The 24,912-nt window shown below is 38.2% G+C and overlaps 2 protein-coding genes across 2 annotated transcripts in view; one reads left to right on the top strand and one right to left on the bottom strand.

Annotated features, from left to right (window-relative positions):
• The window catches only part of PTEN (phosphatase and tensin homolog), a 90,186-nt gene extending 69,589 nt beyond the window's left edge, over positions 1 to 20,597 (bottom strand). The window contains exon 1 of the mRNA XM_007470299.1: positions 19,509 to 20,597. Coding sequence (XP_007470361.1) covers positions 19,509 to 19,587 — 79 coding nt within the window. The 5' untranslated portion in view covers positions 19,588 to 20,597. The remainder of the gene's footprint in view (positions 1 to 19,508) is intronic.
• Positions 20,598 to 21,372: 775 nt separating this feature from the next.
• Positions 21,373 to 22,249, top strand: KLLN (killin, p53 regulated DNA replication inhibitor). The gene is given in 4 exon segments (XM_007472113.1): positions 21,373 to 21,503; positions 21,546 to 21,651; positions 21,654 to 22,032; positions 22,035 to 22,249. Coding segments are annotated over 4 exon segments (831 nt in total).
• Positions 22,250 to 24,912: the final 2,663 nt, after the last annotated feature.

Below are 24,912 nucleotides of genomic sequence, written 5' to 3'. Positions count from 1 at the left end.
CCTTCTTTCCCTACATCAGTGGCTCCTGCACATGCAACAAGGATAGAGTAAGAAATGCATACATGGTACTATCTTGCCTAGGTCGGATGCTACCACAGCTACAGGAGATCTGATATACACTGGACAGTCTTTCCCCACTCCCCCTCCTTCAAGTAAACATGTTAAAATGTGTTTTGTTTTCCTTTAATTGAGGTATAATTTACATACAATTAAATACACAGATCTTAAGTGACTGGTTTATGAGTTCTGATAATTATATACAGTATATCATGTTTTATTCAAGTGCTACAACAATCCCTTCACACCACAGAACACTGTCCCAAAGAAAATAATGAATAAATAATAGTTAAGCTTTAAAATCTGTGCACAGAAGTTGATTCAACCCATAATATAAATGACCTATTATAAAATAATGTGGCTACTATGAGTTAAATAATTTTTTATTGGCTGTTCTAAGCATCCAAGCATAACTTAAAACACTAAAAATATGTTCGAAGTTACCTCTACTTAACAAAACATCTTTCAAAAAACTTGTGACTTGAGATCTCATGAGTCTACCTTATCTCAGAAATTTATTCGAGCCTAAATTAATGGGGTTTAAACTATAAATTTACCTTGAATTTTCAAACAGAGGATAACAACCAAAAATAGCTCCCTAAGATACTTTGTTTTACTACTTTTCATTCTATTGCACATTTTATTAAAATGACAAGGGAGGGGAAAAATAGCTCCCTAAGCTTTATTTTATAACAATGTGTTCCTGACACAGATTGAATCTTATTTTAAATATGATCATTACTGGGGGCTTTCCTGATGGTGCAGTGGTTAAGAATCTGCCTGCCAATGCAAGGGATACGGGTTCGAGCCCTGGCTAGGGAAGATCCCACATGCCACGGAGCAACTAAGCCTGTGCGCCACAACTACTGAGCCCTCTAGAGCCTTTAAACTATAAATTTACCTTGAATTTTCAAACAGAGGATAACAACCAAAAATAGCTCCCTAAGATACTTTGTTTTACTACTTTTCATTCTATTGCACATTTTATTAAAATGACAAGGGAGGGGAAAAATAGCTCCCTAAGCTTTATTTTATAACAATGTGTTCCTGACACAGATTGAATCTTATTTTAAATATGATCATTACTGGGGGCTTTCCTGATGGTGCAGTGGTTAAGAATCTGCCTGCCAATGCAAGGGATACGGGTTCGAGCCCTGGCTAGGGAAGATCCCACATGCCACGGAGCAACTAAGCCTGTGCGCCACAACTACTGAGCCTGAGCTCTAGAGCCCACAAGCCACAACTACTGAGCCCACGTGCCAGAACTACTGAAGCCTGTGCGCCTAGAGCCCGTGCTCCGCAACAAGAGAAGCCACGATAATGAGAAGCCCGCTCACCACAACTAGAGAAAGCCCACGCACAGCAACGAACACCCAACACAGCCAAAAATTAACTAATTAAAAATAAATAAATATGATAATTACCAACAGTAAAGCAGTTCTGAAAAGTTTCTCTGTAGTACTCTGTATAGTATATAGATATACTTATCCCTTAACTTATAAACTGAAGTGCAGTGCTCGTATACAAACCAATAACTACTTATTTTTCCTGCCATAATTATTTTAAGGAAAATTATTTCCACAGACCACATAAAAGCTATTTTAGAATTCTAGTTAACTGAAAGTTGTACAATGTGAAGCTATAGCATACGTGGAACACGACAGGTCAAATAAAAAGTGACACACAGATTTTAGAGAGGTAGTGATCAAAAAGTTTCAAAAGCAAATCTCAAGTTGCCTGACTCACAAGAGGAACACTGAGCTAAAGTGGCAGCGGGAGTAAAGGAATAAAGTCAGACTAACAAAAGACAACAAGAATCAAAAGCATGTTAGCAAATACCAGGACATCACCATTTAATTTCATTTTCGAGGAATTTCTGGAGCTTTTTCCCTGATTTCTGTCAGTGCTTTCAACTCACAGACACTTAAGGCTCAGGTGAGAGGAAAAGAAATTCAGCCACTGATTCATTAGCTACATCAGCTTTACATTTCTTTCAACAAATTTTAACAGGTTTAAATTTAACAAATACTTTCCAAGTATGTCACAGTTAATCCACATTATCAACTTTTATAATCAAATTATGTTTTAAATACCACCCATGCTCATAGACTTCTATGACTTTCTCATTTAATAAAAGATTTTATATTTCTTAACTAGATTTTATATTTCTTAACTAGATTTTATTTTTCCCTAATAAGTGTGTTAAATGTTTGGATCTGGTTTCTGATGATTCTACTGGGAGGAAAGCAGAAATAGGAGTTCCTTGAATTTCCCAGTTGATAAAGTGTTAATTGTTCAGTATTTAAGAACATCTGCCCTAATATACATCATATAATCATCCCTGTACAGACCAAATTAATGCAGCCTAAAATTTTATTTTCTAAAGTGAAAAGGGTACGTAGATACAAAAGCATGAACTACAGAAATATGAAGAGAAAGAATGCTCAAAAACATGAGAATTTTAAGAATAAAGAAGAAATGACCAGGAACAACACAGGACACAGGAACTCTGAAATATTTACTAGATGACAGGCTCTGTACTAAGTACTTAATGCATACTGTCATTTAATATAGAAAACCAGAATTCCATTCTTAGCTTTGCAACTTAAAAGCCTAGACTTCAGATTAAGTTAATCTCTGAGCCTCAGATATTTTTGTTTTTCTGTAAAACAATGATAATAACACTTGCTGTAACTTCTTCACCGGTTGATTCAAAGACCAAATGCGATATCGGAAATATCTTTAAATCTGTAAAACTGCAAAGGGGTCTACAATTGTAAATAAGGGGTTGTTATTATTTGAGGTTGCATAAGTTAGAAATGTCCTGTTATTTTTTAGTTTAAATGTTTCATTACAAGGCAACTCAAGACAGCTTTCATAAACAAATTATATTAACTTAAATTCACTTTAGCATAAATTTTAGGTTCCTTTTAACACTTTTTAATTATCTGCTAGCAGTGCCAAACCAGAAAGGAAAACTGACTGCCAAATAACTTAGGAACTCCACTAAAGTTTTCTACTTCTCCAAGCAATTAGGACCTCACAACTTTCTCTGATGTTTTTATATTATACAAACTCTTCTTGACTGAAAAGTTTACACAAGTTTATATCTCACTTTCTAAATGAAAAATTACATTCTTCTAAGGTAATATCAAGAATTGCTAGTAATTTTTCCACTCAGAAACAATACTATAAACTGGTTCGTTTGGCAAGAAATCTGCAATGATGTGACTTCCCTGGTGGCAGAGTGGTTAAGAATCCGCCTGCCAATGCTGGGGACAAGGGTTCCAGCCCTGATCTGGGAAGATCCCACATGCTGCAGAGCAACTGAGCCCATGCGCCACAACTACTGAGCCTGAGATCTAGAGCCCGCATGCCACAACTACTGAAGCCCGCATGCCTAGAGCCTGTGTTCAGCAACAAGAAGCCACCTCAATGAGAAGCCCGCGTACCACAATGAAGAGTAGCCCCCACTTGCTGCAACTAAAGAAGCAACGAAGACCCAATGCAGCCAAAAACATAAATAAAATAAATAAAGGAATGAGCATCTTAAAAAAAAACAAGAAATCTGCAACCTATAGAGCCATGAAACTGCTGTATCTTTTATTCCAACAATCCCACTCTAACAATATAATATAAAAAAACAAACCAAGGAAAAAAAACTATACAAAGATATTTACAATAGTGCTGTTTAGCAAACCATGATATTTAGCCTGATGAAATATTACCTATATAGCTATTAAAATAAGTACCCATTGACAGATAAAAATTTGTGATAAAAGAGAACATAGAACAGTATGAAAACACTGATTACAAGGATCTAATTATATTCATATGTACATTAACAAACAGGGAAAGATAATTTCCAGTGACAAATATCTGAAATAGAAGTAACTTTTTTCTATTGAATTGTTCAAATTTAAGAATCATTTTGAAAACATTTCAAGCTAGATAGATTGATTACACTGAGGTTAAAAAACATCTTTTTAAAGGCATAATCAAGGCACTGAAATTTATTTAAATTTAATCAAATTAGAGCCATGGAAAAATATCAAGTCACTGATAATGCAAGCAACAGTCTAAAATCCAAAGTACAATTTTTTAGTGTATTAGCTGAGGGATTATTAGTCCCCTCAACTAACTGAATCAATTTTTCTCCAGAGTAGTTGCTTATTATGAAATAATATATCCACAACTGTTCAAGCCTACATCTGTGAACCTCTAAAAATTTAAGTTGCCCAACTAACTGGTTTTAACGAGTATACCAAACAATTACCTTCTTCCTAGGTCTCTGGATGAATACGATAAGACTGATTTCCTGTTTCAGAACTCCGCTGCTGTTAAAATACACACACACACACACACACACACACACACACACACACCCCTCCCTACAGTGTTGCTCCCACTAAAAAACATCGAAGATTGACTACCAATGACAAATCAAATTATGGCTGTAACACATAACAACTTTCAAAAAGATTATCAGTTCAACAACATGCATTAGACATACTTATCCACATTATATACTTGAACCAAGTCAAATGTTAATTCTAATTAGTTTTCTACCATAAAATCTTAATAAAGCATATTAAAGACTGTAAAAGTTAAAATTATATCAATCCATCATTACTCTGAAGTACATAAGAGGGTGTCTTTTATGCTCTAATATTCATATTCAACATTAGATTTATAAATTACTTCTGTAGTATCATTCTATTATAAAAGCCATTCTTTTATCATTTATTTTAATAGAAGTGACTACCTAAAACATTAGTTTTGGCTACTCTATAGCTATGCAAAAAGATAAAAGGCCATTAACTTTTACAAAAAAAAAGACATTCAAAGAGTTAAGGTACAAGATGCCAAGGGATTTGTTAGTAGTTTGACAACAAAGGCTTAGTAACGTTTAGTGCCAATTCACTTAATATTAGCAAACTGCATTTTAGAAGGAACAAAAAGATTCCAAGATTTGTAACTGAATTGATCTTTTAGATACAATCATGAACAAATTTCCTAACATTCAAAAACTACCACACACAAAGGTACTAAGAAAACAAAGTTCTAATACAAATGTGTCTCCAACAAGTGGATTTTCTTTTTCCTATTTAGTCAAAACTGGAAGATTTTTAAATTTACTTCTAACAATCAAATTTACTTTTCAAAGAAAGTCCTGTTAATTTGAAACATTTTAAAGGAGAAAAGCTCCAAACAAGTGTGTGCTGTTTCATTTTATATTTGACTTTAATATTATAAAATCAAATCTCTTTATTCCATATCTTAAGTCAGAAAATCATCTGGAAATGACTTTTTTCCTCAATTAGCAAAAAGTTTTGCCTAAGTGCAGTATTTTAATCTGGATAAGAACAATATAAACTAGAAATTCATATAGATTTTAAAATATGAAGGCACACATACTGGCATTCATTACTCTATTGGTAAGAATCATATTACTGATTTTATGATAAGTGCCTTGTTCTAATACTACTGTATGATTCATATTCCCACTGATGGTATTTTAATTATTATATCAATTTATAACTGCTTGAATAAGTATATTATCCAAAAGATCTGAAATTACATATACTAAAATACTAGTCAAAATTCATCTTAAGATTTAATAATATGCAATTTTAGAATATACTAACAGCTATGAGAATAAGGTACATTGCTTGCTTTGAAATAATAACACTTAATTTTGGACAGCATGTTCCTCAAGGGATACCATTATTAGTATGAATCCAATATTGCAAATGGGGGAGAAAACACAATTACTGATCACGGTTAGTTGTGGAATCTTCATATTCAAAGGAGAACACAGTAAAAATCTTGGAAACTAATTAGACTGAAACATTAAAGAAAAAACTAACTTAAGGGCTACTAACTTTTTCAACCAGTAAATAAACTTTTAAAAACATAACGTTTGGGGCTTCCCTGGTGGCGCAGTGGTTGAGAGTCCACCTGCCTACGCAGGGGAAACAGGTTCGTGCCCCGGTCTGGGAAGATCCCACATGCCGCGGAGCGGCTAGGCCCGTGAGCCACAGCCGCTGAGCCTGTGCGTCCAGAGCCTGTGCTCCGCAACGGGAGAGGCCACAACAGTGAGAGGCCGGCGTACCGCAAAAAGATAACAAAAACCATAACGCTTAACATACGGGAAAACAAAAATACCAAGTTAGACAAGAGGGACAGAAATGAAAAGAGGGGAAAGGAGCTCTTAACATCTCACACCATTTAAATACTATTAAGTAAACAGAACAGGTGAAGACTTTTACACTTTTAGTATTTGGATAAAAAAATCTCACCTACACATGCACCACACTTCATGTAAGAGATATAATTTATGTACACACTATCTATCCAAAAAGGTACACAAAGGCAACATTCTGTTCATGGCCTACAATTCAGGAATGAACAAAATCTATAAACTGATGTTAGTAAAACAAGCTACTTTCATCAGACATTAATTTGAAATTGGCAAGATGTTTCTTACACAGAAAATAGAAACCCCGGACACAAAGTTGAATTTGAGAACATAAATTCAAAATGGTATCTAAACTGAAATATTATATCTGATCATATTAATCACTTGGCATGGTAACAAACTTCTCAATAAAAAACAATGTCAACATAATAAATAAAACAAAGTAGATTAAAATTAATCAGATCCTATTAAGCCCAATATGCAATTTTAAAGACTTCTATGCAACTCGGCAAGATTAAATTCTTGGGGGTGAAAAGAAATTAAGTTATAGAAACAACTACTGCAGTGGTTCAAAATGCAATAACAAAATTTTAGGGGAAACTCATTTACTAGCATACAGACAAGAAGTGAGTAATGGTAGAAGAAAGAAGAGAACTTGAAAAATATTTAAGCAAATCTTTAAGGAATACTTATTCAATCAGATCCCTGATTAAGTTCTGTAATAATGAATTCCTATATATCAACTCTTAGAAAAACTACAGTTTAAAAATCTTGTATAACTACAGTATCAAAATCTTGTATAACTTAATACCTCAAGTTAAAACACAATGCTTCCACTTAAATATCCAAACAATCTTCTAAAAGTAAATGACTAAAAGCCAGGCTTTCATTACATAATCTTTAGTTCCCAACTGCTACCTTTGTATTTTAGTAGAAAAGTATCAACACTGGCATAACCATTAAGTTTTATTTTTGCAAAAGCTTAAAATTTGCTATTAGTTTTTAAAACTTGTAATTAATACATGATTCCAAAAAGAGAAGTGTCAAAACCACTTATATCACTAGATTATCTTAACTTTTTCCTATATTTGTGTAACAGATGGCAAACCTTACTTTTTGGACACTATACAAAAATCACAATCTGTGTGACCTTTTCATTATAAAAAAGAATCCAACTAGCCTTAATAACCAGTACCTCAGTGTATTTTACAGTATTAGATATAAACTTGATCACACTAGACAGAACATAGATATGAAAAACTGTATACTTTCCGTATACTAAGTTATTTATTTTATTTAGATTTCCTACCACTAGTCCATGAAAACCATTCATATATTAGATTGCTTCTTGTGTTTTAAAAAAATACATATATTTACTTACAAAGAAAACATTTTTGCCTTCATTATGTTTTCATTAAACCCAAGAAGGTACCCCACACCTAGATTAAAATTTCCTTATGTTTAAGAATTGAAACAGGGCTTCCCTGGTGGCGTAGTGGTTGAGAGTCCGCCTGCCGATGCAGGGGACACGGGTTCGTGCCCTGGTGCGGGAAGATCCCACATGCCGCGGAGGGGCTGGGCCTGTGAGCCATGGCCGCTGAGCCTGCGCGTCCGAAGCCTGTGCTCCGCAACGGGAGAGACCACAACAGTGAGAGGCCCGCGTATCGCAAAAATAAATAAATAAATAAATAAAAGAATTGAAACAATTTTATCTCATTTGGAAAAATGTTACTCTAACAAGTAGCTGTTTAAAAAAGAGAAAAGTTTGTTTCTTCCACAATACTTTTTTTCCTAACTACATGAATAAATTCATTGAGAATTATAAGGTTAAAATCATTTCCATGTTTTAGTAACTGATACTTAAAATTAAAATTTGATACAGGCTAACAAATGCAATTTTTTACCACAAAAATTAATATTGATTATAAATGCAAATGCACACCAAACCTGCATCAATCACTGTCACCAATTACTGTCACCAAGGCAACTAAGCAAATATAAACTGTATCATTCAAAATATGCTCTACGGAACAGTAACATCATAAGTCATACCCTTTCTGATTAAAGAGAGGACAGCAACAGGGTTATAACAACTTTAGTATAAAGTGATGTGACAGTTTATTCAAATTACTTCTATATCCACTTTAATTTCAACACAATAGGATTACTATTCCTATTAGTAATAGGAATAGAAAATAGCAAAAGAAAATTTGACAGATCAAAAGTGTTTAGATACATTTTATTTTGCCTCACTTTTACATAATTAAAACATGCTTTAAATTTTAAATATGCAATAACTATCCTGTAAGTAAATAAGGAAAAAAAAAAGCTTCTAGACTTCAAACTTCAGCTATTTTTTTGTGTAAGAGACTATGATTTTGTGAACCAAAATCATGAAAACCTTTTCTAATATTTAGGTCGGCTTAAATCCACACTAAAGAAAATCTGAAAAGGGCAGAAAAAAAAAAATTGGCCAAATATTGGATAGATGTTTAATGTATAACTACAGAGAAACAAATATTTCTGATGACTGTGCCATTTAAAATAATTAAGGTAATTATGAGGTGCTTTGGAAATTGTTAAAACACACACACACCTTTAAGTTCACTATGATGAATTATATTTTAAAATAAATGCATATGAACAAAAACTAGAAGCTAACATGGAAATATGAAGTTTCAGAGAAGTAGGACAATGAGTAATTTTTTTAAATTTTTAGTGTTTTTATAAAAGAAATATTCTTAAGTACAGTAAAGCAAATGGAGTGTTTTATTCATATACTGAAATAAATACCATATTTATTCAATTAAATTACAATAATAAATGCTACTTATTTTTCTTAATAAATGTGAAGCTATCACATGATTAGCAGTCCTGGTTTTAAAATATTAGTATCTCTATCTCCGGTAATTTCACAAAGAATCATAACAGTCAAAACTTAAATTTCATAAGGATTTTAAAAATAGGCCTTGACATTTTAATCTGCCTGTACAAAGTTGAGAGGCAAAGTAAATTGTAATATCAAGTGAACAGAAAAAAATCATAGCAAACAATCAATTCCTAGAACACTTTCGTAATTATGTTTGTCTGCCCTAAAAACAAAACAAAATTCAGAATCCACTAAGCTACCCCCTTGGCATCTTCTCATCTCTGGACTAGTCTAAAACTCCATCCCAATTTTTTTTCTAAAACTTTCACACACTAATGCAAGTTTTTAATGTAGATAAATAAAGCACTTTAATTCAACAGGCTGACATAGCAAATTTAGGGTCTAGAAAAGAATGTAACACATGCATCAGAGAACCTTAGAGTTGGCCCTACTTCATCTGGAAAGATATGAGAAATTCTTATAACTTGTCAGAAATTTGCCATTTTACATAAGCAGATTTAACTTCACCACATCTGACTGTAACAAAAACAGCTTTAGAAAAGAAAAGCAGAAGATTAAAGAATGAATTAAACAGCACAAAACAAGTATCCTGTGAGCAAAGTACCTCTTAATTACATAACTAAAGGAAGCTAAGAATTACTTTTAAAACTAATGGCAATATAAAAATGAAAAGAAAAATGCTTTAATAAAGCATATCCATCCTGTTAGAGTTCTATGTAACACCCTTCTGAATACCTCATATACTGCAATATAATTACATGTTTATTGAAAACATCTTCAGCCTTTTCTGACAGAAGTTCAAAGCAACACCTTCACAGTCAGTCACACATGAGCCTTCTTCAAATAAACCGTTTTTTGTTACCAGGGATATGTTTTGTGGAAAAAGTTATTATAAAGAATACTGGCCTAGCAGCAGTCAGAAAAAATAGATATTAAAAGCCTAGCTCTATCATTTATTAGCAATTTCACCTTAAATACCACAACTAAGGACAAAGGTACTGACTTATCAAATATTACACTTATTATATACCAGACACTTACACCTCTAAACCAGAGTTTCTCAACCTCGGCAGTGTTGGCAGTTTGGGCTAGGCAATTATTTGTTGTGGATGAGGCTGTTCTGTGCACTGTAGGATGTTTAGCAGCATTCCCAGCCTCTACTCTGAGACAAATGCCAACAGCTTCCGCCCTTTGACCACCCCCCCACTCCCGGGGCTGTGACCACCAAAAATGTCTCCAGACACTGCCAAATACCCAGACAAGGTGGAAGGAGATCACCCCCAGTTGGCAAACAATATTCTGAAAATATATTCTTCTAACAAACCTAAAAAGCACCCTACAAGTTAAGGGTTTTTACCATGTTAGAGATGTGAAAACTAAGGTTCACTAAGGTTAAGGAGTTTATCTTTTATTACATAACTGATAAGTAGCAGAGCAAGGATTTAAGCTACACTTTAGGTCTAGCTGACTCCCAAATCTATGCTCCTTCCATTCCACTATGTTGCTTTTCTAAACTCACTGCCTCGTCCACAAAAATCAGGGTAACATTTGCCATGCTGAGCTACTTAGGGTTTACAAAGCAAATGATATAATGTATGTGTAAATTCTATTAAACTAAAAGAGATAACACATTAAGGATTTGTTTGACAGGAGATAATATAACACAGTGATTCACAAAGTGTGATTCCCCAGACTACCATCATCAGCACCACCTGGGAACTTGTTAGAAATACAAATTCTGGGGCTTCCCTGGTGGCACAGTGGTTAAGAGCCTGCCTGCCAATGCAGGAGACACGGGTTCAAGCCCTGGTCCAGGAAGATCCCACATGCCGCAGAGCAGCTAAGCCTGTGCGCCACAACTACTGAGCTGCGCTCCAGAGCCCACGAGCCACAACTACTGAGGCTGCGTGCCACAACTACGGAAGCCCACGCGCCTACAGCCCGTGCTCTGCAACAAGAGAAGCCACCGCAATGAGAAGCCTGCGCCCCGCAACGAAAGAGTAGCCCCCGCTCGCCGCAACTAGAGAAAACCCACGCACAGCAACGAAGACCCAACACAGCCAGAAATTAATTAATTAATTTAAAAAACCCAACAAATTCTCAGGCCCCAACCCAGACCTAATGAATAAGAAACTCTGGAGGTGGGGCAAGTAATCTATGACTTAAGCCCTGCAAGTTATTCGAATGCCATCTAAAGTCTGAGAACCACCGATGTAACATAATGGGAAAAATACTGCACGAGGTACCTAAAAACCCTGCAATCTTCAGGTAGCCTTTAACAAGTTACTGATTTTTTTTTTTTTTTGGAGCTACGATTCCTATACTACAAAAAATGAGGAAAGTAATGCTTGTACCATCTCTCTCTTTTTTTTTTTTGCGGGCCTCTCACTGTTGTGGCCTCTCCCGATGCGGAACACAGGCTCCTGACACGCAGGCTCAGCGACCATGGCTCACGGGCCCAGCTGCTCCGCGGCATGTGGGATCTTCCCGGACCGGGCCACGAACCCGTGTCCCCTGCATCGGCAGGTGGCCCCTCAACCACTGCGCCACCAGGGAAGCCCTGTACCATCTCTTAGGTTGCTCCTTTTTTTCTTTGCAAAATCAAATGAGCTAATGATTAAGAAAAGGCTTTGTTAATGAAAAAATACTAAACAAATATAAGACACTGTTAGGGTATATGCTAGCTAATTCTATTAATTGAAAAAAAACCTTCTGACTTAAGTCCTCACTTTTTCACCTTTCATACTTCATAAATGAATAAGTTAAAATGTTAAATAAATTTTACAAGGCTAAGTTAAGCCTGGCAAAGTACTGTTTTCACATTATGAAAGAAAAAAAAAGTCCAGGCGTTCCACTTTAACTCTGATAGACTCAGAGTAAAGTAATTAATAAATACATTACACCTAAATATCAAGCTTGGTAACATTCCCCAAACTTCATTTTTTTTTTTTTTTTTTTTTTGATTTGAAGAGAGTTTAATACAAGGACTGCTTAAAGGCAAGGTAACCAATAAGGAATACTGAAGCATCACAGAATTTAGCAATGGTGGTAAGCCTTGTAAACCATTTTCACCCCTAGGTCTAAAGGGACAATGGAAGGCAGCCATTATCGGAATAAAGAGCCATAGAAGAGGAGCGATCATAAAGGAGCTATAGTCTTAGTGCCCAACAGCACCCCCTGCCAACTGGCCCTCTTTCCTCCAATATTCTGCTAGAGCTTCCTGGGGACTGAATCCAAATGGAAGCCAGAGGATAAGGGAGCCTGAATGAGCCATCTAAGGATGTCAGTCTACCAGGCCTCAAAGAAGGGTGGAGAAAGGCAGAAAATGAATCTTGATGGGCAAACAGAATATCCAGCACTGTCCATCCCCCACCCCCCAAAAAAGGAATAACACTGTTTCATATCCAAACAGGTACCCAAACTTCATTTTAAGAGTAGAGAAAAGATTTAAATTCTATTTATTTAATCTCCAGTAAGTTCCGAGTAACTAGAACACTCAAAAAGAAGAGTCTCACTAAATTCATGAGAGCAATATAATTTTAAATGGAAAAAACAATTGCACACATTTTAAAACAAGGAGTTGTTTGCAACTCTGAACATGTATGCTATATTTATAAATCACTTTAGGAATACATATGATTTAAAGAATCAGATCACAACCCATTTCATAATACCTTAAATAATTACATCCTCCTTAAAAGATCAAAAATATTAAACATATAAAATTAGCAGTGCAATCCCTGCAATCACTACTAAAGAAAATAGAACCTTATTATATTTAGCCTGAGAACCTACAAAAATCAAAATAAATAAAATTGAAAACTATTCAGAAGTGCTTTAGTAACACTAAATCAACTAAGTTTTAGGTAGTAATATAAAACAAAATACAGGAGCATGAAGCATTAGAGAGAAAGAGAGGGAATTTTAGATAACTAGATTTTCCTAAAAGTTGTCAAAATGAACAGTTCAATTCTACAACCTAGACTTGGACCAAAAATACAGCTAGTTTATCCAACACATAACAAAACACATAAAAATCATATAATAAGATAACTGCATATAAAGTTAGATAGCACAATTCATTCTGCAATGCAAAACAAATATGTAAAAAAAAACTCACTGGAAATCAAGTGCTTCACTACTGAGGGTACTGTGACACAGCTGGGAGACCAACACAGGGAAAGGAAAAATCAGACTGATCCCTATGTACAAGTAATGGCCTTTAATAGGCAGGTCTCAAGCTTATCCCATCCTTCCCCATACCTGGTAAGAATAAATGAAGAAAGAAATCCTTTAGCTCTTCTTTTCATTTCTAGGGCCTATAATGAGAATCTTGATCAAAAGCAAAAATGGGAAACAATAATACAAAGGTTTAACCTAAATAAAATTCCTATATTAATGCACTGCCAAATTATATTAAGTGTAAATGTTACTGTAATAAATGTTAACTTGGCATTCAAAGTTGCATGACTCCTCCAAAAATCTGAACTTAGAAATGCTAAGATACCTTCATTGATAGACAGTTTATATAACTGTTGTATCATATATTAAAAGTTTTGAGATAGCGATTACTCTGTGAATAAAACTACATGATATTTTAGCTGACCTATCTTTAACACTAAAGAAAATTTAATATTATAGCAAATTTTTATTTTAAAACTTCTACTTCATTAAGCCATAACAGAGGAAGCTTACATCATACCTTAGTGTTTTAAAGCAAATACTCTTTGATTAGCATGATTAACTCTTCTTTGCTCCATAGTATGAGGGAGCAGAGCTTCAAATTATTTGCAATGAAACAGCAAAATCACAGACATGTTACACTCACAACTCCTAAAAGAATACCCCTATTTTAAAAAATAGTCATAGCCTGAACCAATTAACATGCTAACATATCCAAAACTGAGGAAATTCAGTTAAAATCACTGTTCCTCCCATAAATGAAAAGACAAATAATTTCTCATACATGGGTAATCTGAAATTATAATTTTTAAGAGAAGCTGTTACCATTTAAGAATTTACAATGTGGTAGGTGCTATGCTAAGTGAATTATTTACATTATCTCATTTATTCTTCAAAATAAACTTTATGTGGGTTGGTACCATCATCCTCATTTTACAGATATAGCAGATTGAGAAAAGTAACCTACACAGTTATCCAGCTACTAAGCGGCAGAGTCAGGATTCCAACACAGGCAGTGTTGGTTCCAGAGCCTACACTGCCACCCTAAAATCTAAAATGAAACAATGTACAAACAGTGTGCAGATAAAACTAATACTCAATATTTTAATATAATTTAAAATAGATTTAACCTTATTTAAAAATTTTAAAACCACATCCACAAGGTGATCTCTAAAGAGAAAGAAGTTCAGTTTTTAGAAATATTACTATAGTTTCCTCACTCTGTCTTTATTTACATATATACACAGAGTATTCAAACACTTATAAGTTAGATTCACTGTCCATATCTGAAGTGATGACTACTGATAAGAATTAAGTGTATAACCACTTAAAATATAATACATAAAGTCTTTTTTTCCACACTATATACAGGTTAAGAATATTCTTTTGCTGGAAGGTGCGCCACAGTATCCAAATCTCTCAATATTCTCAACACTACCAACAAGTGTATACCTAATACCCTGAAGATGTCCACTCATCTCTTAATGCAAACTGTCGCAAATGAAGTGAATTTGCCTTAACTATACTGAACTAAATTAAGACTTTCCATACAAAATTAATTTACCCCTAAATTATGTTTATTCTTCTTATACTAATATTTTTCTAACAGCCTTTTTTAATTCCAGTGCAAATTATTTTAAAAGAACCAAACTGCCAATAGCTTTTCTGTAACCCATGAAAAAATTCCAAAAATTTGGGGATATGTGAATAGTCAAATCCAATATACTAATTTCACCTTTCCTGACAAACGAAAGTACTTTACATTAGTAAATGCATATACATATTCAATACTTAGAGAATCACAGACCAAAACACTTTTGACCACCTAGCAAAGAATGCATGTGGCACTAATATGGCCTAAATAAAGGAATTAAGGACATCAGTTTGCTCAGCAAATCCTTGACAACTTAGGGTTGTTCGGTCTAACATTACTGGTATTTCTGATAGCAACTGTGTTAACCTCAAAGCTACCACATAGAAAGCAACTGTAAAGCAGAATATTTAATATCATAAAACTGAATATTTACTGAAACCATTTCTGACCCCAATCTCACAAGCTGATACAAATGTCTTAAGTCACTATCCTTAGAACAAATCCTAACACCTTTTCTTAATGAATTCATACCACAAAAGAATACTGATTTTACTTAAAATCAAGTTTATCTAACAAAAAAAGAGACAGGAGAAAAGGTAAGAGTGACGGTTCTATGAAATAGAAATAAAACTTCAGAACTAATGGTGGCTACAGGAAAAAAAACACATCAAATAAATTTCTTACACCATCATTAATAACGTATTTTTCTGGAAGCTAAATTCTTATAGTACAGCCAAGGCCTAACATTTCAAGTAAGTGAAAAACTGTCATATGCATACAAACTTCTAAATTTCTTTTCACAAACTCAAATTTCACATACAATACTAATATAAAAACATTTCCTACACTGCTGTCTTACTAAAAATGCTAAGGCAAAAATTTAAAAATAGAATGTTTACTGAGAGTGATTTAATGTAGAAACTTTGTGAAGTGATTTTCCCATAATAAATACTCCTACATTAAAAAGTCATTGAAGTGATTACTTCTTAAGTTGCTTAGAAATTATTAAAAAGTATTAAGCTATCATCAAATGAACAAATAGCAAATGGGGCAAATCTCAAAATGAGGACATTTGAAAATCAGTACTAAAGACTTCCAAAAAGTAAGAAATTTTGTAACATTAAGAGGTTTATATTTTTGTGTGTGTGGTTAATGGGAAAAAGCAGATACTATACTGTTGCACACAAGCATTAAAGTATCACCAGCTACCTTGAATGTTGTTAAAATAAAATTCTGAAAGGTAATACACACAAGTGCACCCTTCTTTACTATCTTTCTAAAACTATTTAAAATTAAGGTGATTATACCTCACCATATTTTATATTTACTTATTATTTATTTAGTGTACCATAAGCAATGCTAAATCTGCACTGATGACTGTACTACTGTGCAAACTTTTACAATGAACAGCAATAAAATTCCTTTTTCCTTATATTGAGTTATATAAACTGTAAATTCCTCTCAGATGCGCTTTATTCTTTAATATGCTTTATGAAAATGAAGTTTATAAATTATTGTATAGCAATTAGGTGGCCCAATTATGTTGCACAGGAAAGAAATACAACTTAACAGATACAAAACAATGTAAAATAAAAATTGTGAATAGAATCTTTTTTCAAAAAAACCTCACAATACAGTCATTTCAGTAATCACTAATCTTAAAAGATAATACAGCTAACTTCAATAGCCCCTGTACTCTCTACAAATTAAGTATTCCCCATGAACACGCAAACTTATCAAACTTATCCATTAAAATACAACAGAAGCCTAAAGTTTCCATGAAATCTAAAGACAATGAATTTTTTATAGTCTCATGTTTAATACTACTTTCCAGACTAGCATTAAGGATAAAACCCCACCAACAAATTATTTTTAGAATAATTCAATTCTGCAAAAAAAATTAAGTAAAGTATGGTCCTCAATTTTCCTCTGAGGAAATCACTTCATTATTGATCTTTATAAAAATACTCCAATCACTACTTTCATAAAAGAATTTAACTTTGAACAGGTTAGCTGTTGAAATAGATACTACAACCTGCTAGAGAGATACTACAACCTGCTAGAGACAAAGCCTTCAATGGCCATTTTAATTTTCCCCCCACCGCAATAAACACAAAACACTAAAGTGAAACCAAGCAAACTAAAGTGCTTTGGTATTTCAAAATTATTGGAAGTGCAACTATCAAAAAAGTAAACCCTTTACTGACTTCCCTAAGTGATTTTTTTTTCACATCAACATTTGGCTCAATAAAACCACAACTCTAGAAATTAAGTGTTATTAGTCATTTGATGCAATATACGATAATGCTTTCTATGCATACCATAACTAAAAGGACAGTTTTAGAGAAAGTTTTAAGTCACATAAATTTCATACATAGAGGCACACACACTCTGAAATCAAAGGAGAAATGGCTAATCACCTCACTGCTCACATATAAGAACCTGGTAGAATGTTAGTCTTATAACTCTGATAATTTTAAATCAAATGTGTAAAGCAAAAATAGCATAAACATATTCTGAATACTAAAAGCAATCTGCCCAACAAACAGCATTCTAGAAAATTTTTTGAATGGGGGTTTATTTTAAAAATTTAAACATTTAATTAATTTGTTCCTATACATTGAGATGACTGTCAAGTCACACCAATAGTAGACTATTTTTGAAATACGTTACAAATCAGAAGAGTTTTTTCATAATTAATTATCTTCTGGGCAAGCGGGTCAAGTTCAGCTTTAGTAAAGTTTTTCAATTAATGCAACTCCAAAATTTCCAAATATTCTTTTAAAATATCATTTTTTAACCTAACAGAAAACTTACGTTGTGTGTGTTGTAAAGCTACTTCTTGAGTAACTTTTATCTTCATTTCATATCAAGAACTGGGGCAAAATTAGCTGTGCACATTTATGTGTGGATACATAACCCAAAGGAATAAAACCTCTTCAGATATGTAACATTTTCTTCAAAAAAATCTTCCCCACAGTTTTTACCTGGACGTATAGACACTTTAGTGTCACTCTACCTTTAGGCAAAATGTTTACTGATACTTGCTAAGAAACCATTTTTATTAAGACTATTAACACTTATGCAATTATGTAGTTTTAAGTAAGTATTGTCCACTGCTACAATTCACAGCACCAAATTTTTTATCTTAATAGAGGCCTTAATAAAATGCTTCAGTCACCTCAGACCAATAACTTAATCCTGTTCTTCATGCCTTACACTGGCCTACCAGTGACTCTCAATTCCTACGATACTTTCCATTCTGCAAAAAAGGAGGGCTCTATCGCCATCCTTGATCAAAACTGGTTTATTATACCTGAAACTGCAAAGACTCATGCCTTTCGATAACCACTATCTTTTGAAATATAAAGGCCTAACTTTTAGACAACCAATTATATACCACTGAAACTCTTGGGTTTCTGTCTTATCCAACAAGCTGACTCAGTAAATTTAATACACCATATGAAAAAAGCGAACACACCTACAATCCGAAGCTGGAATGATCCACTCTTGCCAGCATTTCTGGTTATTAGCCGGTAAATTATACTTATACTGATATTCTACACAAGCCAGAGTAAAGTTAATGGATACCCAAAGGTGTCACAGGACCTGAAACCTAAATAAGGTGAGTGTCAATTCTGGTATCACAATAATACTTAAATTTCAAGTGAAACTGAAGTTTAATCTCTGCAATCACCATTTGCTACACACAATACCCTTGAACCTACACAACATTATCATCTGGGATCAAAAACCACTCAATCTCCATTCTGTGTCACAAGAGCACTGAATATACAGTGCTACTGAACAGCAAATTTCATGCCCTATCCCACATCACCCCAACACAAGACAAAAAAAGCAAATTTAACAAAGATCTAGTAAGAGCGCCTTTGAGATGTATCACGGTACTATTGATTTCAAGCTACAAAACTTCTAAATGCGATTCAAAGTTGTAATTAACTTAGTTTTAACACACAAACCTACTTTTGCCTTCAAATGAGCACCATATATGCTAAAATGATTCTCTCTCTAAAGTTATGCAAATCAGTTCGGTACACAACTCACATTTTAAAAGAATCTATCAATGCAACTCAGCAAACTAAAAGCAATCACTGCAAGATTCTGATGCAATATGCGTACGCGCAACACTAATTTTCATTTTAATCTGATCTATACCCTTGATCTAGGGCCTAAAGCCAAGATTTAATCGAAATATGCTCAACCTCAAAGCATCTACTTTTCTGTTCATTTAGCAGACCGGATTACCGAGCTCACTAATCCACTAGCAGTGTACTGTATTCTTTATTAACGGACAATAGCCCTTAGGGACAGTCCCCACAGACAGACTAAGAAACCCATCAGTGCCTTGACACTTGCAACCAGGCAAGAGTTCCGAATAGCCGAACACACCCTAGGTTGAATGCACTCAAAAGAGGCACAAAATATACATGATCTAGAAATCCGACCAGGGTTAAATGTCATAGTCACCCAAACTATGGACATTTTTCGCATCCGTCTACTCCCACGTTATAAGAGAGAGTGACAGAAAGGCAAAGAGGAGCGGCAGCCACAGAAATGGATACAGGTCAAGTCTAAGTCGAATCCATCCTCTTGATATCTCCTTTTGTTTCTGCTAACGATCTCTTTGATGATGGCTGTCATGTCTGGGAGCCTGTGGCTGAAGAAAAAGGAGGAGAGAGATGGCAGAAGCTGCTGGTGGCGGGGCTTCTTCTGCAGGATGGAAATGGCTCTGGACTTGGCGGTGGCTGATGCCCCTCGCTCTGCTGCCGCTTGGTTCTGGACAGCAGCCGGGTAATGGCTGCTGCGGCGGCTGCTGGATGGTTGCAGCGACTGGGCCTGCTTCTCCTCAGCAGCCAGAGGTCTGGCAGCGGCGGCAGCAGAATGGGGAGAAGAATAATCCTCGGAACGGCTGCCTCCTCCGGCGGCCTCCGGAGCCCGGGCCAGGAGGGGTGCGGCGGCGGCGGAGGGGAGGTTTAAAACCGGCCCGGGTCCCTGGATGTGCCGCCGCCGCCGCCGCCGCCGTGTTGGAGGCAGTAGAAGGGGAGAGACCAACTCTCCGGCGTTCCCAGCCCTGGAAATGGTGACAGGCGACTCCGACACCCTCCCCGGAGCTGCAGCCGCCGCCGCCGCCGCCGCTTCTCCCCCCCGCTCCAGGAGCGGGAGGTGCAGCCGCCGCGCCTCAGCCGGCTCCCGCCCGAGTCCACAGCTTCCACCTTCCCTTTCAGGAGAAGCCGAGGAAGAGGCTGCACGGTTAGAAAAGAAGACGAAGAGGAGGCGAGAAACGCCGCCGCTGCCGCCGCCGCCGGCCGGCCGGCTCCCCGAGGGCGCTGCCCCCGCGGCTGCTCACAGGCGCTGAGAGGGGCTCTGGGCCGCGGCCGCCGCCGTCTCTCATCTCCTTCGCCTGAGCCCGGCCTCGCCTCACAGCGGCTCAACTCTCAAACTTCCATCATGGCTGCAGCTTCCGAGAGGAGAGAACTAAGCGCAGCCGCGTCCCAGCGCCCGAACGTGTATCCTGCCGCAGTGCACAAAGAGTCCCGCCACATCACCGCCCGCCGGCCTGCCCGCCCCCTGCGCCGCCGCGCCGGGAGCCCAGGCGCCTCGGAGCCCGAGGGGAGGCTGGAGGCGGACGGACCGCGCCGGGGGAGGGAAGGGCAGGGCAGGGGCTGTAGGGAGGGGGCAGAAGCAGCAGCTCCGGGTGCGAGCGCCGAGTACCCAACGGGCAGGCGCACTGAGCATGCCCAGTATGACTGCCTGGAGCTCGCTCGGGCTTGTTTCGAGGCGCCCGCCTGTAGCTGCACTTGCTGCGGGTGCTTCTGCAGCAGCCCAGGGTGGGGGGGACGAGCTGAGCCACGGCCGAAAAACCCAGCCACAGGCAGAGTAGGCTGTTGCGATGGGGAGAGGGGGAGCGAAGGTGAAGGCTGTGGCCGGTTCGTTGAGCAGTGTCACTGACTTGAGTCTCAGGTTATGCACAGGTGGAAAAGACCAGGTGACTGCTATGGCCAGGGTACAGGAAAACGCAGGGACGATCCCTGCAGCGAGGACACCCCTCCCCCTGCCTCCACCTCCTGATTTCCCCGGCACGGCCTGCAGCCTCCTTCTCCTTATGCGCGGATGTCGGATCACGATCGTTCGCAGGGATGTGACTGCAGCAGCCCTTGCTGAGAAATCCCACCTCTCCCCCCACCCCCACCCGTGTCCTCAAGGTGTCAGTCTTAGTACAAAGAATAACCCCCTATTGTGTCTCCAGTGGGTATCACCTCATCCGGCTCCCTTTCACCGCCCCACCTCCCGCTTCCCAGGCACTCGGTTCATTTGCCCTAAAAATGAAAGCTCCCAGCGGAGCGCGCTGAGTATGAGCACATCTCCCCTGAATTTCTAGATCCCAAAGGGCAACTGTCCAGGTGAACTGAAAGCGGATCCCCGAGGATGGGATGCACGCTGCAGCCCCCTGCATTTCCCCCGGAGAGCCGAGCATCTCTCCCCTCGGGGTTCCAGTTGGGTTCACCGCTTCGAACTCAAGCTCGACCCTTAGCGGCTCCTCGCCCCGCCCCTTTTGGGTCGCCGTGAAAACCCGGCTGGGTGGATCGCCCCGGGGCCAGGTTCCGCGCTCCCCTAGCGGGTCAGTGCACGCTAGAGACCGGGGTTGCAGGGCGGGAGTATGAATTACGGGACGGTAGGAAACTGCAGCCCCAGCGAGTGGGCGGAGCCGAGGAGACCTAGGAGGGTTCAAAAGGAGGTGGAGGGATACACGGGCCACAGTCGGAACTACTTTCAGGAGGAGGTCACGTGTGTTCCTAGTTGGGGAACTTTCCAAATTCCCACTCCCATTTGGTAGCTCTAGAGGCAAGTGCTTCGCTTCCTTTGCCCAGGGTGCTCCCGCCACGTACGGGTAGCTGGACCCCAGAGCCTACCCTGTTTCGGCGGAAGAATAGGCTCAGACGATCCTCCCGCCGGAGCGCTGTCGGTGCTGGCGCCTGAGGAGCTGGTTACACAAGCACCCACATCCAAGCACGTGCCCCCGCCTCCCCTCACCTTGGCTGCCGCCGCTGATTCTTGCAGATCTCGGAGCAAGAGTTCCCAAGCTGGTCGCACCCTTTCCTGCTACCCACAGAGCAAGCTAGAGGACGGAGACCTGAAACTCCGAGATCTGGATCCGCTACCACTGCGCCTTCCAAACCGTGGGAGAAGGGGCTGGGCCCCGGGGGTCTGGCGCATCTTCCTTGCTAGTGCCCTGCCCCGCAGGGCGAACCTTTCTGGTGCTGTACTCGCGGGGCAAAGGGTATCTACTGCAGCAGCCCGGTGATTGAATTCAACGATGTTGCGACAAACTTTCAGTCACTACTGAGCTGGTGAGCGCGCCCCACCTACTGTAGACTCAGCCTAGTGACTTATCTGGTCGGAGAACCTAGTCCATGGCCTTCAGCCCAGAACAAACTTGTCAAGTCTGCTTAGAGCTCGGATTGTTTGACCTAAACCGCGAAAGATCTGGTTCGGAAATGCTGAAAACTAGAGCGCATTTACCCTGACATCGATCGGCTGCAAAGTGAGTGGTCCACCGTCTGCTTGTAGAGAGTGGGCATCAGTACCAGCGCAGGAATTCATTCTTTCCCCTGGGAAGTAGAACTCAAGGAGAATTTGAGTCCAAAAGTATTTAAGTTGATACCTAGACTGAGGCGCTGGTCGTTTTTTAGATCTGAGAGAATGGGATCAATTTGCATGTCTGTTGCAGTTATTGTGAATTAATGCCTAGGAAGGTCTAAAAGAGGATTTATTCAGTGTATGAGAAAGAACACATCATAGTTGCAGGCAGCCCCTGAAGACTAGAAACCTCAAGAGAGCTACCTTAGAAGCCACAGACCATTACCTAACTCCAGGACTACTTACTAACTAAACCAGGGATATTTACACTGTTCTTAGAGATCTCTGAGGCTTCATAAGACTTTGAATTTATATGCAACATCCTTTTAAGATAGCCCTGCAGGAGTTAGCCACCTGCTGAATCTTCAGTCTTGATATTTATTGGAGCCTGGTTTTGTACATGGTCCTGGTCAGCTTGGGGGAAGGAGGGGCCACAAGTGGAAGAAGAAATGGAGAGCAACCTAGAAAGAGTAGGAGAAAGACCTCCATTTGGTTTCCAAAGATGAAAGTCCTGACCACACAGCCTAGATAAGCTAGAGATTTTTTTTTTTAAATAAATGTATTTATTTATTTATTTTTGGCTGTGTTGGGTCATGGGCTTTCTCTAGTTGCTGTGAGCAGGGGCTACTCTTCGTTGCAGTGCACGGGCTTCTCATTGTGGCACGGGCTTCAGTAGTTGTGGCTCGCAGGCTCCAGAGCGCAGGCTCAGGAGTTGTGGCGCACGGGCTTAGTTGCTCCGTGGCATGTGGGATCTTCCCGGACTAGGGCTCGAATCCATGTCCCCTGCACTGGCAGGCGGATTCTCAGCCACTGTGCCACCAGGGAAGCCCTAGAGATTTATTTATTTTATAAATAACCAAGGATAAGTCCCTGGTTTCTAGGTGTTCCACCAGATTGCATGGCAAGAACCTGAGAGCTATGCTCAATTGATTATCAACTACTGCTTGGTGAGGAAAGGGAAAATGAAGATAAAGTTAAATGAAGGCAAGTGATTAGGGAGGGGTAAAATGTCCCACGTTTGTTTTTCCAGTTGCTGATCTTGTCCCCAGAGTTCCTGTTATTAGCACTGCCCTACTTTGCCCACCCCTCTCCCCCAACTCCATGTGAAGATTAGTCTCACAGTATCTGAGAAGTTCTGAAATCCACTTCCTAGGAAGAAAGTGGATTCATTTCTGCCCTGTTGGTGTTTTGGTGTTAGGCCTGAGGAGAGAGAATCCTTTTCAATTCCTGTGGCACAGAGTTATTCTGGAGCAGAGAGGGTGTGCATCACCAGTACTAACATGCTGGAATATGAGACTGGCCCACAAGCACTTCCATCTGCTGAAAGAAGAAACTGGAAAATGAGTTTTGCTGCTACTCTAAACATCAGGTCCCTCTACTTATCTCCATGGTGAGTGAAAGGACCACCAATGTTGGCAGATATTTGACCAGCCTGACAGCAATACCAGGTGGTTATTAGAAGTTGCTGAGTAAAAAATTTCCTCCCCTTCCCAGTGTTAAGTGGGTTCCTGAAGGAAATCCTTTTTTAATTTTTGTTTTTCTTCACTTTGTCCTCCTACCCAAGAAGTCTCCATACGCAGGTGGTAGAGCTGAAACCTTTAAATAGCTGACCCTGTCTAATGTACAGAAAGTTTTTTAAAATGTTTTTTTCAAGTTCAGTTGCAAATATCTGCTTGGCTGTACAGATATTACAATACATTGGTTTCTAAACACTTCAGTTATTTACCTGTCTGGATTCAGACTGCCCTGGGGAGAAACAGAAGCTGGTAACAAAGGGAGAATTATATAAAGCTTCAGGGAGACTAACCATACAGAATAATTAGTGAACAGGAAAAACCAGCTTTAATTGTAGTTTCTAACAGCTGATTCCAAAACTGTATTGCTACTGCATCCGGAGAATATCTAAAGAAAATTCCTTTCTTATTTTCTTTGATAAGTGAAATGACCAGCAACTCAATGGGGATGATATAAATAGTTGATGTGCTCTTTGTAGGTCCTGCTGCTAAAATGTCTTTTGTTGAACACTGATTGCTATAGTGCCTTTCTCATTTCCCACACACTGACCTTTCAAATAGAGATCTAAAGCAATGGCTTCAATTTTTAAGTAATCCTCTCTATTTTTATCTGCTTAACCACTGTTTTCTAAATAATACAGAGTAAAAAGTATATAATAATTATATATTTTAACTTAAACCATCCCATTCTTCCAATGGTCTGAAGACTTTTCCCTTACTTCAGTTATCCTAATTACAAATATTCCTGTTGTTTTAAATAAAGACCTTTTGCTTACAACATTTCTCCAGAAGGTACCAGTATGGATCATACAAG

Source organism: Lipotes vexillifer, unplaced genomic scaffold (genome assembly GCF_000442215.2).
Source record: "Lipotes vexillifer unplaced genomic scaffold, Lipotes_vexillifer_v1.1 scaffold690, whole genome shotgun sequence".
NCBI classification, from domain to species: domain Eukaryota; kingdom Metazoa; phylum Chordata; class Mammalia; order Artiodactyla; family Lipotidae; genus Lipotes; species Lipotes vexillifer.
The sequence above is the reverse complement of the archived record's forward strand: the minus strand, read 5'-3'. Positions and strand labels throughout refer to the sequence as shown.